Genomic DNA, 18,155 nt, shown 5'->3' with positions numbered 1-18,155 from the left:
AACAGTCACAAGCTGGCAGAGGGTAGGTTTAGGTTAGATATCAGGAGGCGCTACTTCACTGTCAGGGCGGCTAGGGTCTGGAAACAGCTTCCAAGAGAAGTGGTGCTGGCTCCTACCCTGGGGGGTTTTAAGAGGAGGTTAGATACACATCTCGCTGGGGTCATTTGACCCCAGTATTCTTTCCTGCCATGGCAGGGGGTCGGATGAGATGATCTACTCAGGTCCCTTCCGACCCTAGAAACTATGAAACCCTACACTGATCCTTGCTACACAGTGCAGCTCCTGTTGCATTACTATTCACTAATATTCCACCAATCAAGCTAACTTTTCTTAGGGCAATTTTGCTATCTGCTAGCTGCCCCTAGTTTCTCTCCTCCTATTTCACAGCCTTGGAGATTCTTTAACTCTTTTCAGAATTAAGGATCCATCCATGGGGGGGGGCTTTTCTTCAGCAACAGCTAGGGTTTTAGATTGAGCAAAAAAGGGAGGGTGAGTCAGCTAAAGATTAGGCTGTGACATTTCTCTAGGCAGTCATAACTCTAGAAAAATATTTTTTCTAGTCATTCTTCACTTAAAAAATAAAGTGCATATTATATTCCAGGGTATGAGTATGCAAGAAAATGCAGTAGATATTTGATGTTTAATTTTACACAGCAATGAATTTTCTTATGCTGGTACCTTCAGCTGGTCAAAGTATATCTCTTAAAAGGGATTTCTTTCCTTCTGCAAAATAGGATGTGAGCCAGTCTTAAATCCTGTGTTATGCAGAACTATTTTTTGCTGCTAGTGATCATTTTGAATTAAGTCATTGTGGCAAGCTCATGAGAGAAAACAAGAACCATTACTGACGGAAACTGGAAGAAATAACTGCAAACCCAAGAGGAAAGCTACCCCGTAGCTTCAGGCTCCCTGTCACCATCTACTGTTCTCTCCCTATCGCCACCTAATGAGCCTGTACTGCTCTCCAGCTTCTCGGGGTAGCCTGATTACATTTCTACCGAAGCCCTATTATCTGACAAAACAGATCGTCACGATCTGTTTGCCTAAACCCCACTGCAGTTCCCACGGGCTACACTAATCATTTCCCCTTTTAATCTGTTGAGTCGTATTGCGATTTCATACCCAGTTGCTGCTGCTGCCTGATTGCGCCCGCAGAGGCAGCTGTGAGCAGAGGTACCCGAAAATACAAAATAAAAACCTTTGCTTTTCTCGGGTTTGCGGTCAAGTGCAAGTATGCTCCTGTGCTTGCCACAGGATGAAGCCTGCCGTTCCTGCTTGGCATTGCTTAGGGCCAGCCGGCACCGAGATGTTTAACAGTGCGCGTGACTCGTGCGACGCGGAGATGCGCTCCAGGGCAGCAGGGACACCGCGGCGGCTGCGGGCCCAGACGCAGCTGCTGACCGGGGTCGTCCGCGAGGATGCGCAAGGCCAGGAGTCGTTCGTTGTCCCGGGAATGGCCGCGTGTCACCTGTCCCGGACTGCAGCTGCTCGCAGGTTTGCAGCGGATCCCACCTGTTTTCTCTGGATAGTCGCTGCTGCGGCTGGAAGGGACAGTTCCCTTTCTCTCGCTGAGCTTGCGAAGGCAAGGGCTGCAGCATGGCAGGAAGAAACGCCCCAGTGCGCGTGCAGACGCGTTTTCTTTGCGGTTTCTCGGCAGGGCTGGGCTGCGGGCCCCACGCCGAGGAGCGCCGCAGGCGGCTTGCCGGCTCGGGCCCCGGGGCCAGGGCGGGGAGGAGGCGTGTGGCCAAAGGCGGGACCTGCCCCAGCGGCAGGGGAGCGCTCGGGGCCCCCGGAGCGCGGCGGCTGGAAGTCCTGGCCCGAGGAGGCCCGCGCCGCAGCGCCGCCGAGAGCAGGGCCGGGCCGCGCCGCCGCGCTTCACTGTAGGGCCGATGCGCACTGAGTCCAACAGGTGGCTCCGTGGCGCAATGGATAGCGCATTGGACTTCTAGAGGGTGAAGGGATTCAAAGGTTCCGGGTTCGAGTCCCGGCGGAGTCGTGCTTTTCCTCTTTTTTTTTCTTTCGTTTCAGTATTATTTTTTCCACATTTCACTCCCAGCTCCCGCAGGCGCCAGCGGATCCCTGCGGCTCTGTCTGCAGTCACAGGATGGAGCAGAGGCCTCTTTCCCGAGAGACGGCGAGTGGCAGCGACACTTAACTCGCCCCTAAAACCACGTCCAGGCTCAGGGCCGTGGGGCTTCACGGACCGGACGAGACGAGACGAGCGCCCGGGACCGATCCAACACGACTTGGTTCACCAGCGAATGGCCCCAAATAAATACAAATGCAGCCACCTGGGAGTCTCAGCACCGCTTGTAGCTCTCGCCGAGCAGCAGCGCAGGGTTTTTCCTGTAGCTTTAACTACAGCAAAGCCCTGTAACCATGACCAAAAACACAAATCAGCTGAAAACCTGGAAAAAAGTCCATGAAGCTTATAATGAAGCAGCACCTTGTCACTACCTCGAAATAAAAGGACAGGTGACAGCATGGCAGTCCCCACCACAATGCCGATGACAGAAACCTTGCTTTCCAGAGGGGGACACTGAGCCCGCTGCAGCAGTCACAGGGGCTCCCAGCTGGCACTCGTTGTTACTGTCAGCTCAGTTGTATGCAGCTTCCAATCTTTTCTATGAATACACATTTTTTTTAGCTTGATTTCTACCATACATCTTTCTGGTACCTCATGATAAGCTTCATGGACCTCATTCTCAAGTTTTTCAGATTAAATATTTTTGTCAGTTACAGCACTTTGGAAAAAGGGGTTAAAACTACAGCACTCATGCACGATGGAGAATGTTTATTTCTACATTAAATGAACCAGTATTAGACGTTGTACACAGTCTGCTTCCCCTATAAAACCTCATTCCACCGTGCAATTTATGACTCTTGTTTACTGTTTTTTAGTTTTTCCTACCTTTGTATGTACCAATGATCTCTTCTCATTTGTGGAGTTTTGTCTAGTTTGTGCAAAAAGAGCTCTAGAGCAGGGAACTCATTAAAAACCATTTATGCAGGGTTGAAAATATACGTCATCTTATGGACCCCTATAAGAGGTCCCCAAAAGCTTGAAAATCTAAGTGGAGATAAGAAAGAGCACAAGAGTTCAAGTTGGAAGAGTTCAAAAGTTTGACAAGAAAAAGAATTACCTGAATAGGAGACCAATAGCCCATGAGACCAGGGAAAACTGTCCAAGCACAGGGGGCAGTACAGTAGAAGGTACAAAGATTGACAAGAATATAAGGGAACAAGAAGACAACATGTAGGAAGATGGCCCAGACAGCCTACACGGGTCAGTCAGAAAAAGTAAAGGCAAAAATACAGAATCTTTCAGATGGTGACAAGGAGCTTATTACAGTGTAACAAGATAAAAGCAATGTGGGAAAAACAAGCAGATTGACAGATGGGGAAGAAGGGCTTTTAATAATCAAAGAAAGATGCTAGTGTATAGGTAGAAACTAGCACTGGAGAGAAGAGGAGAAGACCTGACTTTGAGGATGTTGAAAAGAAAGTGACAAAACTCTGTAAACATATTCATTATTAGGAGATCACATACATGGTAGTGATGTCTGGAAATAAATAGTTAGGAGAAAGATGCATTCAAATTTGGAGAAAAGAAGCTGATGGCAGAACTTCCTAAAGGTGTCAGAAGGACAACTTATAGAAGGAGAGGATTCAGCGGCGAGAAGTGGCAGTGTTATATTTTGTTTATATCAGGGGTGGATAATTATTTGGGCCCCAGGGCCACTTCGGGAGCTTTGGTGAGCGGTTGCAGGCTGTGTTAACACCCCTCCCCCCAACAGCTCACCCAAACTCCTTAAATGGCTCTGCTCTGTGCTCGGCCAGGTGACTGGGATGGGGCCATGGGTTGTCAGGGAGTGACATCTGGGAGTGGGACAGGTGGGTGGGACCAGGGCTGGATCACTGAGTGGTGACAGCATGGGGTCAAGGATGAGCTGTGACCTGTTATCCACATGCCCCTGCCTGGGGAACCTGCACCTGTTGCAGGGCCATGCAGGGAGCAGATTGCAGCTTTCAGCTGTGGCCCCTTGCTGTCATCGCCCCAAGATCCTGCCCACTCATCCTGCTCCTGAACACTGCTCTCTCCCCTGCCTGGGTGGGTCCCGCTCCCTGCAGCAGGTACAGGCTGGATGGGCGACAGTGTCTGGGCGGCAGGGCTGGGTCCAGTGGCAGCCAGGAGCCACTGGTGCAAGAACAGCTGGAAAATGAGACCAGCTGCTGTACCAGCCTGGGACTGGCCACACGTGCCACAGCCTGGGCTGCCCCTACATCTGGGCCGGGCAGAACTGAGGGATTTGCTGCAGGCTGGAGAAAATCCCTTGGTGGACTGGATCCAGCCTGCAGGCCTTATTTTGTCCACCCCTAATTGACTTCCAAACTACAGTGCATGCTAATGGCACAATATTGTTAATTGTTCACCATACCATTGTTGATTGGATTTAACATGACTAATTTATTGTTCATGATATGGACTGCCATCACATCTAAGAACCTTACTCAAAGATCAAGACCTCACTGTACTCTACACATAGAACAAAAGCTCTATCCCAGAAAGCTTACAGTCCAAAACAAGAGACAATGCTTTAATAAAGACAGAACCAGGGGGAGTACAGGAAAACAAGAGAACAAGCCTACTATTAAAATCCACCAAAGAACACAAAACAATGTAAGGACATCTGAGTCATCAGCAGCATATACAGAAAACAGAACACTGCTAAACACAAGGAAATCTCTTGGCACCAACAGAGCTTATATTTTCCAGGCAGTCAATAAAGACAGTATCACCCCGCTCAGGGTAACTTGAGCATTTTTTACATGCCAGTACATGAGAGAGATAAGCAAACCAATACCTGACACAATTTATTTGCAGAAATACTCATCTCAAAACCACTGCTCTTCTATAAATACGTTTTCTGATCAGTTTGCTTTAATGTTACTCTTCACGGACTTGGTCATGTCAGACTTCCATTTGATACAATATAAAATACTGAGCAAATCTGTTGCTTAGTTATAAACAAAGGATGACACAATATACACCTACCTATTAAGTCTAAACGAGATTTTGAAAATATTTCTTTAATGTATTACTATTTATCCTAATAGTATGTAAACTAGCCAATTGCCCATCAAGAATGACAGGAAAGGGGGAGGGCTGGGATTGAGTGCCACCACCTAACGCTCTATGCTGCCGCTGTTCTGCCTCTTGCAGGTAGCAGGGTGGGGGAGCCGAGGCCTTGGCTCCTCCACCCCCCTCTGTCCGGTCCTCTGCGCAGCTTTGGAATCATGGCGGTGCTCCCCCCATGCTTCGAGCACTTTGATTGGTTGTTTCAGACAGCCAATCAGAGTGCGAATGAAGTGTTATAGACAGACAGACTTAGGCTTTTATAATATTAGAAGAGGGGAAGCATGCAGTTATGCAACAATATAACCATTAACAGGGAGTACTGATACTCAACCTAAATTTTACACACAGAACTATTTTAACAAAAATAATTTTAAAATAGCTGGAAAAAATTCTTCTGAATTTTATGCAAATGCTTAGGACTACTTAAACGTTTAAAAATGTTTATCATCATAATATTATCCTTCTCCATCTAATATTGATTTCCTTCTACCTCCAGGTTTAAGTTAAGGCATCAAGATAGAGTATGAAAGCATGCTTAAATTTTCTTTGCCCTGGCTTTATATAATCAATAATGTCTGCACCTATCTGAGAGCTGAATATAGGAATAGTTATAGTAGAACAGACTATCTAAGCCAATATTTTCTGAAGGGATTTGCATGTGCCCAACTTGATCCTTGGGCAGGTACTGATTTTCCAGAAGAGGGTGCTTCGTACATAACTGTGAACTAATAACCTACAAATCACCAAACTTTATTTATTTATTTATTTTTAAAAAAAGTTTTGGCCCTCCGTTGTCATCAGTTGTCAATATTGGACAGCTTTAGAAAAAAAGGTATAAATGCAGGTCTGAAGGACACAGGCAAATTTCTTCTTCAGTTCAGCTGGCAATGCACAGGTTTACTACTCTACCACAACCTCTCACCTTCCACCCCTAGTCCCTGGGAACCACAAAACCTAGACCCAAGAACCACCCCCAAACCCCTGCACCGATCCTCTTGAAACCTGGCAGGTTTCATGCTCTCAGCAGAGGCTACCACCCAAAGTTCATCCATATCAGACAAAAACCAACAAAGTTATAGATATTTCATTGATTCCCCATTATACCCTATGGCCAGAGCTCCGAGGCGGCTCTGAAGCTTTGGAGCCACTTCAGCCAGATCGAAGCTGGGACCCGGTCCGGAGCTCTGGATCAGATCCCTGGCATCCGAAGTGGTCAGATCCGAAGTTGCATCAAATAGCTGCCTACTCGCACAGGCCTAGTCCCCAGCCACAGGTCACCCAGTCTCCAGGGATCTCTAAAACATGAGTGTAGGTACTTCCCCTGTAAATCACCTACTGCAGTGTGTGCTGGGTTGGGTGTTCACTCCCAGCCCCTAGTGCTTCATATATTTGTAACCCAATTCCCGATCAGTGACATTTGTGAATGTTTCAATTGTTATACATGTCTGCACCCAGCAATTGCTTTAAATTCTACCTTAAACTTTGTAATAGCTGAGGCCATTATAAGCAGAAGTATCTAGTCCTTAAACCAGGGATGGGCAATTATTTGGGCTGGAGGGCCACTTAAGGAGTTTCAGTGAGCTGTTCCAGGCCAGAAGGCTGGGCAGTGGAGGGAAGAGGGTGTGGCTTGGTGCAGAGGGGCAATTAATTCTATCCAGCCCCAGGCCCTTTTGCCCTGCACCCACTAATGGGGATGCTGGATGGAGGAGGCAAGCAGGGTCTCCACAGAGACAGGTCTGGGACTGCCAAAAGCAGGGTGTGCTCAGCTAGGCAAATGAGATGGGGCCACAGCTGACCAGAGAACAGCATTTGGGAGTGGGGCAGGTGGGCAGGGGTCATGGTCTAGAGCAGAGCTGCAATTCACTCCCCAAACATCCTTGAGACAGGCACCGGTTCTGTGGGCAGGGACATGCAGGGAGTGGATCACAGCTGTGCCCTGGGACCTGGCCCTGCAACTCCCGCCCCAACCGCCAGTGGTTCCTGTTCCCTGCCTGCCCAGAGCTCCATCCCATCTGCCTGGCAGCGCGCACCATGTCTGCAGGGGTCCTGGGTTGGGCCAGTCTCCGTGGAGACTGCCTGCTTGTCCAGCACCCCAAGCAATGGGTGTGGGGCAGATTGCCAGCAGCAAGCAGTTGGGCAGAGAGCTGCTGCTGCTGCAGGGGCCGCTGAGAAGCTGTCTAGCTGCTGCACCTCACCTGCAAGGAGTGGGACCTGGCACATGCACCAGGGCCTGGGCCAGGTGGGGTTGAGGGACCTGATGCAGGCTGGATTGAAATCTCTTGGGAGGCCAGATCCTGCCCACAGGTCATATTTTGCCCACCTCTGGTTTAAAAATAGAAACTCAAAACTAACTACTTACTAAGCTACATAATTCATATTTCCTACTGTAGAATATTTCACTTATTGTATATAAAATTCTTCTCCTTTAAACATCTTTAGTTAGTCTTCAAAATTCAATGTTCTTATGATGAAAAACAGTAACTAAAAATACCCAGAGGATTATCAGTACTCTTTGACCAATTCTGACACAGACTGCTCAGCATAAAAGATGTGGTAGTAGTTCAAATACTGCCATTAAGTTTCCTTTCTTATCTTGTATCCTAGAATTAGTAATTAGGGGTACATACCTGCAACAGCAGCACAAAAAATATTTCAGGGTCATTTAAAAGCAGCATAAACCTTTGTTTTAAATAAATGTGATCTTGGAAGGCTACAAACATCAGTACCTAAAGAATTTGCAGTGGCAGTGCAAGCTTCCCAGATCTGCTGTGCTTACTTTCCTCAAACGAGACTTGGAAGGCTATCACCAAGATTGAAGAGTTCCATTATCCTCATTCATTCAATTCTTAGATTCTTGGTTAAAACTGTCAGCAAGAGTAGCAATTACCATACTATAGTACTTTGTATTCTAAACGTACAGAGTCAATCCACAGAGGCTACAGATAGTATTAATACAAAAAAGTAGGTTTAGAGAGAAAGATAAATGTTGAGGAAAATCTCCACATTATTATGCTGAACCTTGAAAGAACTACACTCCTACTAGATGAAGCCAACCAGGAGCAACTACCTGTTAGGAAACCACAAAGGAGTCTTTCTTTTCCTTACACACAAGCCATATCTCTAACTTTTGGTACAGAACAACCAGATAACATCTCTCAATAAACCAAACAAACAAAAAAAGTCAGGAACAAACTACTATATAACTCAAGCAAGAAGTGGAATAAGAAAAGGGCAGAATGTTATAGAAACTGTGTTCAAGTTACGTAAATACAGCCTACAGAGCCTTCGTATTCAAGCATGTTCAATTGGATGCCTCAGTTTTGGCAGTACCCCTTTAAACCTATATTCTTACCTTTCGACTTAATGTTAAGTTATACCACTGTACCACATAAATCCATATTAAGATAACAGTTTAATTCTGATAGCATGATAACACTCATTTCCACTTGTAATTTATTTTTTCCTGCATAGCACATAGTAAAAATAGCATTTTACAGTCCATGTACAAGTTTATGAACTCCAGTATCATCACAGCTTGGTGAATATGAATCACTGCTTTAAGGAGACATTAAAAATAGCTGACTAGAAGCGTAGACTGAATGCACGTTTATAAAAATCTTCATTAAAATGAAGGCTTTACTAACAAATGCATGGACAGTTTTCTACAAAACTAAAAAGCTAGACTTGCAGATTTTTTTCAAAGATTTTTCTTATTAGAGGAAAAAAATGATTTTTGAAACATTCCTGCTCTTTCATACAACCATCTCCTTCAATCACTGATTGTACAGAATGACTCTTCTTTTTCCTTGTAGAACGAATTTATGCTGTTGCTACTGAATGTCTATACCAGTCCACAAAACAGAATCCCATGTCATTTCTTGTGTTATTCTCCCCTGTCAAAAATACTGCTGCAAAGACAGGGCCCTGCCCTGCCTTAACTCAATTAGAAAGACAGCTTCAATCTTACAACAATCACCACCAAAATGTTCTTTAAACAAATGTATAATAAAAATAAAGCATTCCTTCCATTTATTTTCTCCAAATCTTATTTGTGAAATTTCTTCTTTTTCCGATTCTTCTTGCCTGCTGCAAGAGCTGCTTTTTCAGTCATGATCTCCTGATACTTCCTTTTATTATATCTGAACAAATGAAAATAAATTATGTAAGTAAAACACGCACAGTGCAGTAGAAGGCAACACACAAAACACCCAGTAATTTGCTAGGTTAAGGTTTGTTTTACAGTTTTTTACAGCTTGATAAACACAGGACTAGTGAGGGAGAACTGACATTGGTAGCAAGGATAACAAACAAATACTTGGGATATTTTTTCAAATACTGCTGGTAAACGTTTGAACTTTGCATGGAGGGAAACAAAATTTCTTGCATTAACAAGTGAAACGTAGCAAATTTACAGACAAACTAGATACAAAGCATAAATAATTATGAGCTTAAAAATAAAATATTTTGGCATTAAACATTTTTACCTGGAAACATTGTTTTTCTAATACATTATGCAGCCTGCTAATTGAAGCTTCCAATAGTCCACCTTCTTTAAGGATGAACAGGCTCAACAGTATTACTAATGTTGCTGCCAGTTTGCACTACATTTTATATTAGACTCCAAGTGAATTTTCTGATCATCACTCTTATTCAGTTAAAAATCAAAGAGGAAGGTTAACAAGGTAAACCATGCACACAGATCAAAAAAATAAGCTAACATAAATTATTTTCCTGGTATAGATTCTATTTCTGCACCAGTTAGCAGTGTGAACAGCATCAACATTTTAGGGCTTCCTAAAGTTGCTCACTAGCATCAGGAATTTTGATAAACGACAATTAGCTGTTTTCTTCAGTTACAAACATTAACCGCCAGGCACGTTGTGGGCAATTTATATTCAGAAGTTATTTTTAAACTAAATGGTGCCCAAAAGTGAAGCACTGGCTTAAGTCTGTTTGGTACATAGGAAACAGATATGGGAGCTTCTATTCTCAGCACTGCCAACAAACTTTTAAATCCTGACTAGCATCAGCCCCAGCTATCTGAATTTATAAAAATAACCAAAAGGAAATACATATCTCTATTAAAAATACATTTCTCTTTTAATGTGAATTATACTGCTAGTCTTAAAATTAAGCCACTCATCAATACCTTCTAAATTCAGAATCTGCAAGCAGTTCTTCAACAATTGTTTTCTTCCTTTGCTTCTTAGGAATTCGAGCATGGTAAAAGTCTACTGGACTGTCAACCACAGTTCCAACCTGGGAAAAGAACATTTAAAATAAATCTTCTGGCAACAGATTCTCTTATAACACGTCACAAAGTGCCTGCACTGTTACAAGCCTTAGGCAGTGTTTTGTATATGAATACACTGTTATGCTTACAGTAAATAAGACCAGTGTATGAGAGTTTTAGGAACAGTACTATTCTCAGCATAAGAACTACAGCACCTGCCTTAATGAATCCAACCTAGCTCTCCAAAAGAATATAAGCGTTTATTTTTATGTGCTGGGGTGGAGGGAACCCTGATTATTCTCTGGAGAATTAATTTCTTACTGTCCCTTTGCCATTGTATTAGCAAATAACCCAGCACAGGATTTAAATGGCATCACTTGAAAAAGCGATGAGTCCTCTTCATAGTTCACAGACCTAATATTAAGTGAGAGCTGCTTACTGAGGGTAGAAAATAAGCATCACTACTCTTGGTTATAAAAGTGGTGATAGGATCTATTTTTACTGGTTCCTTACCTGAAAGTACTTGGGCAGGCCATCTCTATCATTCTTCTTGTAAAAACGTCTGGGGTCCATGGAGGCCCTCATCTTCAGTGCCTTCAGATCATTTTTTAATTCACTTGTCATTTCTGGGGCTTTCATACCAAACCAGGCATCACCTGTTGTTTTCTCTCGCTCTGCCTATGGCACAACAACCAGATCTGATGTCATAAAAATGCAAAGCCAAGGTATTCTGTTTTTGTGTCTCCAAGGATACCAGTGGTTCAGAGTCATAGGCTCTACCCTTACCTTACGCTGTTTTTTTAGCTGGTGAAGCGACTCCTTAACAGGTGGGACACATTCCTTTTTTTCAAAATCTGGAGTTATTATACTCTTCTGCAAAATCTAAACAGAAAATCAAATTACTGTTTAAGTAATGCTTAACAGTCATGGGACTGATCTGAATTTAATTTTATATTTGATAATACAAAGAACACACCAATGAAATGACTAAGGATTCTAAGCAAGCATTACCACATTAAAATGGCTGCTACGGGGAACAGGCTTTCCTGCCCTATAATGATGGAAGTAGGGACCTTTATATCAAGGAAAGGGAACCGAGTACTGGCCAATGATGCAGAACATTAGACTAGGGCTGGAAGAAGCAAGTAGTTATTAATAAAGCTGTTAGGAATGAGACTGCCTAAGTGAATAAACAGCCTTCCTGGAAAGCAATGCAAGCCCCTTATCTACTCAGCCAGACTAAACCCCACCCTAGAGTTATGGAGGTCTCAAATGTCTCCAACTGACTTAACTGCTGAATTCTAGTTTTATTTTCTGCCCAAAACAGGATCATACTTCACCTCATTCCCAAAAGACAGTATGTGTTTGACTATTAGCTAGGTCTGTGATAATGCAGCATATCAGAAACTCAATTAATAAAATATAATCCCTTGACAAATAACAGGCATGCTTTAAATAACCCAGTTAGTCCTATTCTGTAGGACAGGGACAGGCAATATTTTTTGGCTGGAGTGCCGAAAACCCCCACAATGCCTACCTTGGAAAGTGCCGGAATGCTGGCATGCCAGAAAAACAAAATGAGGGCAGGCGGTACATGTCAGGATGCTGTGCTTGTGCCCCTTGCCTTGCACCCAAAGCCCCTGCCCCCCAGATCTACACCCCCCATTCAAAGCCCCTGCCCCCCAGCCCTGGCTCTGTAGCTGTCAGCAGCTACCCTGGCTCTGGGTAGCTGCTGGAGCCTCGGCTGCTCCCAGCAGGGATTGCAGCATCCCAGTTGCTGGCTGGGAGCAGCTACCCAGAGCCAGGGTTGGCTGCAGCTGGGAGGTCTGTTCCGGCACATGCATGTGTGCCTTGGAGTGGGCAGTGGGGAGAGGCCCGAGGCAGTGCAACCCTGGTCTCTCCCTGCTCCCAGCACAGAGCTGGTAACTGGGCTCCAGAGACCGGTGCAGCTGTGTGTAAACAGCTGTGCCAGGCTCCACAGCTCCGGCATCAGTTCCATGCTGGTGGCGACTGTGCACACACAGAGCCGATGCTGGAGCTGTGGAGCCTGGCGCAGCTGTTTGCAGCCTGCCCACTGCTTCCTGCAGCTGCTCAAAGCCCAGGCTGGCTACAAACAGCTGCGCCAGGCTCCAGAGCCCAGTCACCAGCTCTGTGCCAGGAGCAGGAGAGAGACCAGAGCTGCGCTGCCTCAAGCCCCTCCCTCACTGCCTGCTCCGAGGCATATGCGCACACACCGGTACAGAGCTGATGCCGGGGCTCCGAAGCCTGACACATCTGTTTGCAGCCTCCCGGCTGCAGCCGGCCCTGGCTCTGGGTAGCTGCTGCCAGCCAGGAGCTCGGGCTGCTCCCAGAAGGCAGCTGAGACACTGCAAGCCCTGCTGGGAGCAGCCTGGGCTCCACTGCTGGCAGCAGCTACCCAGAACTGGGGCTGGCCATGGTGTGCCGAGCAAAATGGCCTCGCATGCCAGGGGTTGCCGACCCCTGCTGTAGAATAATGCCCTGTATTTACACTGTCCCTTAGGCTCCTACATAGAGTATATACAGTCAATTCCTATGATCACCACCAAATTCAAACCTATGCTTTAGTTAAAAATGTTACTACTGCCTCCAAATTGTAAGTGAAGGGGTTTTCTAAAACCAGTGTCATAATTTGACTAATTATGATTATAACCCCAAGCAGCCCTGTAAATTTACAATCTTAAACATGTTACCTCGTCTTCCTTTTTCTCTTGTGATTGCTTAACTACACTTGGTCCAGACCTTTGTTTTTTTGCATCAAAGCTAATATACAAGCCTCCAAGCTTCTTGATATTCAGACCAGGGTCTATGCTGCTGGAGAGATGCAAGCTGAGGAGAAATATTGGGTGAATGATTAACATTGAAAGCTATTTCCATATGCCATCTGCAGAAAAGAAAGATTTGGTGAAAATGTATTTACTATTTCTTCTCTGTGCTCCTGGGATAGAGTAAGATTTCTAGATCATACTACCTGAAGGAAAGCGGCAGTTTACAACTAAAAGAGGAAAAAAAAAAGGGAAACAAGGAATAGCACAGGACTTAATTCTTGTAGTTGGCACAAAATGAGATGTTTTAAAATAAAATTAAAAACTAAACACTGAAAAAACTAACATACGTTTCACCTTTTCTTCCATCCTATCATTCAGATAACTGAACAAATGAATTTATAAAGGATGTCTGATGGGCAATTTAAAGAGAGTATTCGTGGACAAGATTTACTAACAGCTATAAAATATTAAGAAAATGCTGAACTGCATATACAATCAACACAGACAGAACAACAAGCCCATACTGGTCAATTTGGCTTCTTGTTTCTTAAATTCTGACCCAAATCTGAAAAATCCAGATGGGGAAATAATTCTAGGAAAAATGTTTATAAAACATGAAAACATTTTAGTATGGGGTTTGTAAAACTGTACTCCTGACAGAACCAAACCCCTATATGTAGGTCAGGTAATTTAAACTCTGCCTCCTGTCATCTAAACCTATCATACCACAAGATAGTTAAATCTCTGTTCTCAGGGCAACTGCTAAAACAGACCAGTTATGATCACTTCAGTAAAGTGATCTGAGACCTACAAGTAAAAGAGCTGTCTACCCAATGCCCATACTAATGGTGTAACTAGAGAACAGAGAGATTTAGTGACCTAGTATGGCACACTATGCCTAGTGAATTAGGCTTTGTGGCTGAACCAGCACATCTGGATTCTAAATCTTGGTTCTGGTACTCGGTATTTTATTTTAAGCAGCATAACAAATGATGATAAAAGGCCAGAACATCGACACATAAGGCTAACTTTGTAACATAGGCAGAAGGCAGGGCAGCATGGCACCTTAGAGACAAACTGGTTCAGAAAGGCATAAGCTTTTGTAGATGACAACCTACTTTGTCATATCCTATGAATAGACTTACAGAAGCTTATGCATCTCTGAATTCATCAGTATTTAAGGTACCACCATGCATTGTCTTCTGCTGGACTTCAGGCAAACATGGCTAGCTACTGCTCTTTAGTACATATGGAAATGTGTTCTTTGGAAAGTACCATTCACTCCTATTTACCCCACTTAAGTTTAAAAAAAAACAAACCCTGTCTTCATTTACTTACTCAAAAGGAAAGAGGTAAGCACCTGGGAAACTTCAAAAACAATCACTGATTCAAAAAAGCAGCTGATTACATAACTGTGGTTTGCTGTTAAGGATACTGCACAAAAAGAGACCTAAGGAATTCGTAAGTATGCTGTCACACCTATACATTTGTGAGATTCGGCCAAATATAGTATCCTGAGAGAAAAAAGGGGAGAGTTGCCAAAGTGGTGGGAAAAGGCACCACCACAGCTGAAAGGCAAGATACAGAGCATAATCTGGAGGGGAAACAACATGAAAACTGATCCAAGAACCACAGGTCACAGATTTCTCTTGCACGTATGTGAAACAGAGGTCACTGAATGCAAGCTATAATTCTACCCTGGAGTCCAATCAAATCCAGTTTCACATCCACTGATCATGCCATCAAATCAGTGCCCCTGTTTATTCTACATCACTGGATCATTTAGCATCAAATTTTATGCCTATTAATTGCTTAAAGTATCTGGAAAAGGCACTTACATATGGGATTTCTTATGCTCCAATAAATTTGTATCTTCATCTTCATCTATGAATTCCTCATTTTCTTCCAAATCTGAAGGCTCTTCATCCCTTTCACTTTCTTCATCCTTACTTTCTGCATCACTTGTTCTGTTCTCCTGCTCAAGGTAATACTTTTTGTTGAAGCTCAATCCAGGTTCTGTGTCAATTACAAACACTGCTTCACCATGAGATGAACCATCTTCTAAAGACTTGTTAGAGAACAACGTCTGATTACTAGTCTCTGCACAGCAAAGGTTTTCTTCCACTTCATCCACCTCTTCCACTTCGCTGTTTTCAGATTCATCACTATCATCACTGTTAAGAAGCGATACAACAGAATCTTTTTCATTGATCTTTTTCTGGGATATGCATGGGGAAGATTCAACAACTAGTTCTACTTGGTCTCTGCCACTGTCTACAACGACATCAGATATTTTGCAGTCATCATCGATTGCATCTCTAGCCTTTTGCAGGCTGCTTGGTGTGCTGGACTGCTTGTCCACTATTATTTCATCCTCATCGGTGTTAGAACTCTGTGTTACCTCCCCAACATCTGTTTTTTGGTATTCTATAATTTGTTTTTTTTTAGCTGGAGTCATCTGCTTTGAGGAATTACAGGATCCTTCAAGGCTCTTGTGGTCACATGCAGAACGACCTACGCTTTTCAAGTGAGCTTCTTTTCCAGTTTCTTCCCTCTCTTTTTCTAATGCTTGATCGCATTCCTCTACTGAACTATCTATAAGCCCAAACTCTCTCTCCTTTGTTGTTTCTTTTTCAGAACACTGTATTGTACATTGTTTTTCTGTTTCTTCACAGCTGTTGGGGGTTACATCATTTCCAAAAATATGTTGGGTGTCATTTGTTACAGTCACATTTTCAGATTCAGGCACATATTTGTTCTTACAGGGCGCTTCACTAAATGAAAGGGGGGAAGTTTGCTCTGTATCAGAATCACACTTGGTAGCATGCTCAGGGGAGGATATAATTATTGGCTGAGATTTAATTTGGTTCTTAACTGATTTTTCATCTTCCAGCACAGCTTCACTAACTTTTTTCTCAGTCTGTTCAATGGTTTCTGCTTGTGATTTAATTCGCATGCTCCTAGTTATTCTTCTGGTAATAACAGATGGCTCGACTGAAAAACCCGAACTCCATGACTCTGCATCAGAAACTTCTTCAGCTTGGGCCTCACAAACTGGTTCTGGTTGGATTTTAGTTTTGCTCTGCCTGCTTCTTGTTGTTCTTACACTGGGCATCCGAGCTCCAGAAACAGTGGAAGAACATGACTCAGCTTCAGAGACATCATCTTCATCCTGAGACTTGCTTAATTCACTTGGAAGAGCTGTCTTGGCAAGCCTATTTTTGACAGGAGAATCTGGCTGATAGGGTATGGCAATTTTTCTTCTCCTCGTTACCCTTATGAACAAAGGTGTCTGAAGCCCAGATGCAGTAGAGCAATTTGATTCTGCTTCAGACACATCCCCATCAGCCTGTAACTCAGGAACTGGTTCTGCTGACTGCACAATTTTGCTATTATTATTCCTAGTTTGTGTTTCAGAAGGATCACCAAGATCTGATTTTGTTTCTGCATCTTCCAGCTCCTCAAGCAGAGATTCACAATTGACTTCTGGTTGAGTGTTTACTTTGGAGCTTCTCCTGGTCATCTTCACAGAAGCAGGAGTGCTAATTTCAGCAGATCCCAGCTACAGGGAGGGAAAAAAAAAGCACTGCTATTAACATGACAGATAATTTCTACAGGAAAACCCCACACTTTTAGAAGAGTTATTGGTGGCTCGCATAAAGAATGTGTGAACGTTTTGACTTTTTAAATGCCTGTCTAGAGAAAGTTAACTTCACCACATGCCTTGCTCCTCTGGTCTGGCGCTTACACCTTCTCAATACTGGCATCAGATTCTTGTACTTTTTGAATACTAGCATCAGACACTCATCACACTGCTCCTCCTGTGAGAGCTTGATTTTTACCAGCGTGTATCTTGGGAAACCTCATGCCTATAAAGTTTTTATTTCTAACAACTAATTTTGCTCAAGTTTCCACCTCTGTAATTCCCTTTATTAAGTTAACTGTGGTTTATTTCACTGCACACCTAGTTTCAGTGATCTCCTGCTGTCAGAATGGCTCCATGGACTGTCCCCTAGAGGCACACATGGCAGATCTCACATGAGGCTGAGCTTTGCCAGACCCAGGAATCAGGCCCAAGATCTTGCGGCTAACAGCAAGAACAAGAGATCTTACCTAAAAAGAGGCAGAAGATAAACCAAGCGCTCTGAACATGACGTGACCTGCTTTCCCTGGGCTCTGACAGCCTGTCAAAGGGGATGTGGTTCAGGGAGGATGTTTCTACCCAGAAGACACAGGGTCCTGCAGCACAGTTTTTAAGTCTGGGAAGGGAGAGCTGGGACTGCCCAGCAGGAAGCTAAGACAGGTGATGAAGACTTTCAGGCAGACTGGGCAGAGGCCCCCTGAAGATGATCACCACCTACATAGCCAGGCTTGTCCCATGGCAGATCGAGGAGGGGACTCCTGGGGGAGACACCAGGCTAGACCAGGGCAGCGGGAACCGCACAGGAGCAAAGCAGTGAGGTGGCCCCTAAAGCAAAAGGACCCGGGCAACAGCACTGCAGTCCCGCAGCAGGCATCAGTGACCGGCTGCTGCCTCCCAGCTACCCCGGCCCACTGCCGCCAGCGCCCGCAGCCACAAGTCCCGACGCCCCCTTAGCTCTGTGCCGAGACCGGCGGCGCGGCGATGAGGCGTCTGGTCTTACCTGAGCGGCGGCGCCTGGCGGTCCCCACGGCCCCTCCCCCCGCGGATCACGCGCGCCCCGCGCCGCCGCGAGATCCAGGTCTGAGGCTTGTCACGGGCCGCGCGCTAACCCCACGCACGGCAGGCCCCCCCCCGCCCCGCCCCCTCTCACCGCGGCCGGGGGCTCGGGCGGCTCTGGCTCCCGGCCGCGCGCCGAACGCCGGGTGACCACCATGCTCCTCGTGGTGCCAGCGCATGCGTACAAGCACCACCCACTTCATCCAGCTGCGCCTGGGGACAGCGCTCTCGGTGACACGCGGTGGGCGGGACCACGGGAACCACGTGACCCGAAGGGACGCGCCCCTCCCCCCAACC

The 18,155-nt window shown here is 45.0% G+C and overlaps 1 protein-coding gene and 1 non-coding gene across 3 annotated transcripts; one reads left to right on the top strand and one right to left on the bottom strand.

Moving 5' to 3' along the window:
• The first annotated feature begins 1,911 nt into the window (after positions 1–1,911).
• Positions 1,912–1,996, top strand: TRNAR-UCU. The gene is given in 2 exon segments: positions 1,912–1,948; positions 1,961–1,996. It is a non-coding gene; the product is annotated as a tRNA-Arg (tRNA).
• Positions 1,997–8,533: 6,537 nt separating this feature from the next.
• Positions 8,534–18,036, bottom strand: DNTTIP2 (deoxynucleotidyltransferase terminal interacting protein 2). 2 transcript variants are annotated; one of them, XM_019531084.1, is made up of 7 exons: positions 17,953–18,036; positions 14,998–16,721; positions 13,085–13,220; positions 11,160–11,255; positions 10,887–11,051; positions 10,290–10,399; positions 8,534–9,279 (listed from the first exon to the last, which is right to left on the bottom strand). In XM_019531084.1, exons 1-7 carry the CDS (start codon positions 18,013–18,015, stop codon positions 9,186–9,188), a joined length of 2,388 nt encoding a protein of 795 aa, XP_019386629.1. In that variant the 5' UTR covers positions 18,016–18,036; the 3' UTR covers positions 8,534–9,185. The 2 variants fall into 2 exon arrangements, with proteins under 2 accessions (XP_019386629.1, XP_019386631.1); XM_019531086.1 differs by lacking the exon at positions 17,953–18,036 and adding an exon at positions 17,124–17,270.
• Positions 18,037–18,155: the final 119 nt, after the last annotated feature.

Source organism: Crocodylus porosus, unplaced genomic scaffold, assembly GCF_001723895.1.
Source record: "Crocodylus porosus isolate Cpor-Errol unplaced genomic scaffold, CroPor_comp1, whole genome shotgun sequence".
NCBI lineage: Eukaryota > Metazoa > Chordata > Crocodylia > Crocodylidae > Crocodylus > Crocodylus porosus.
This window is presented reverse-complemented; position numbering and strand designations above follow the sequence as displayed.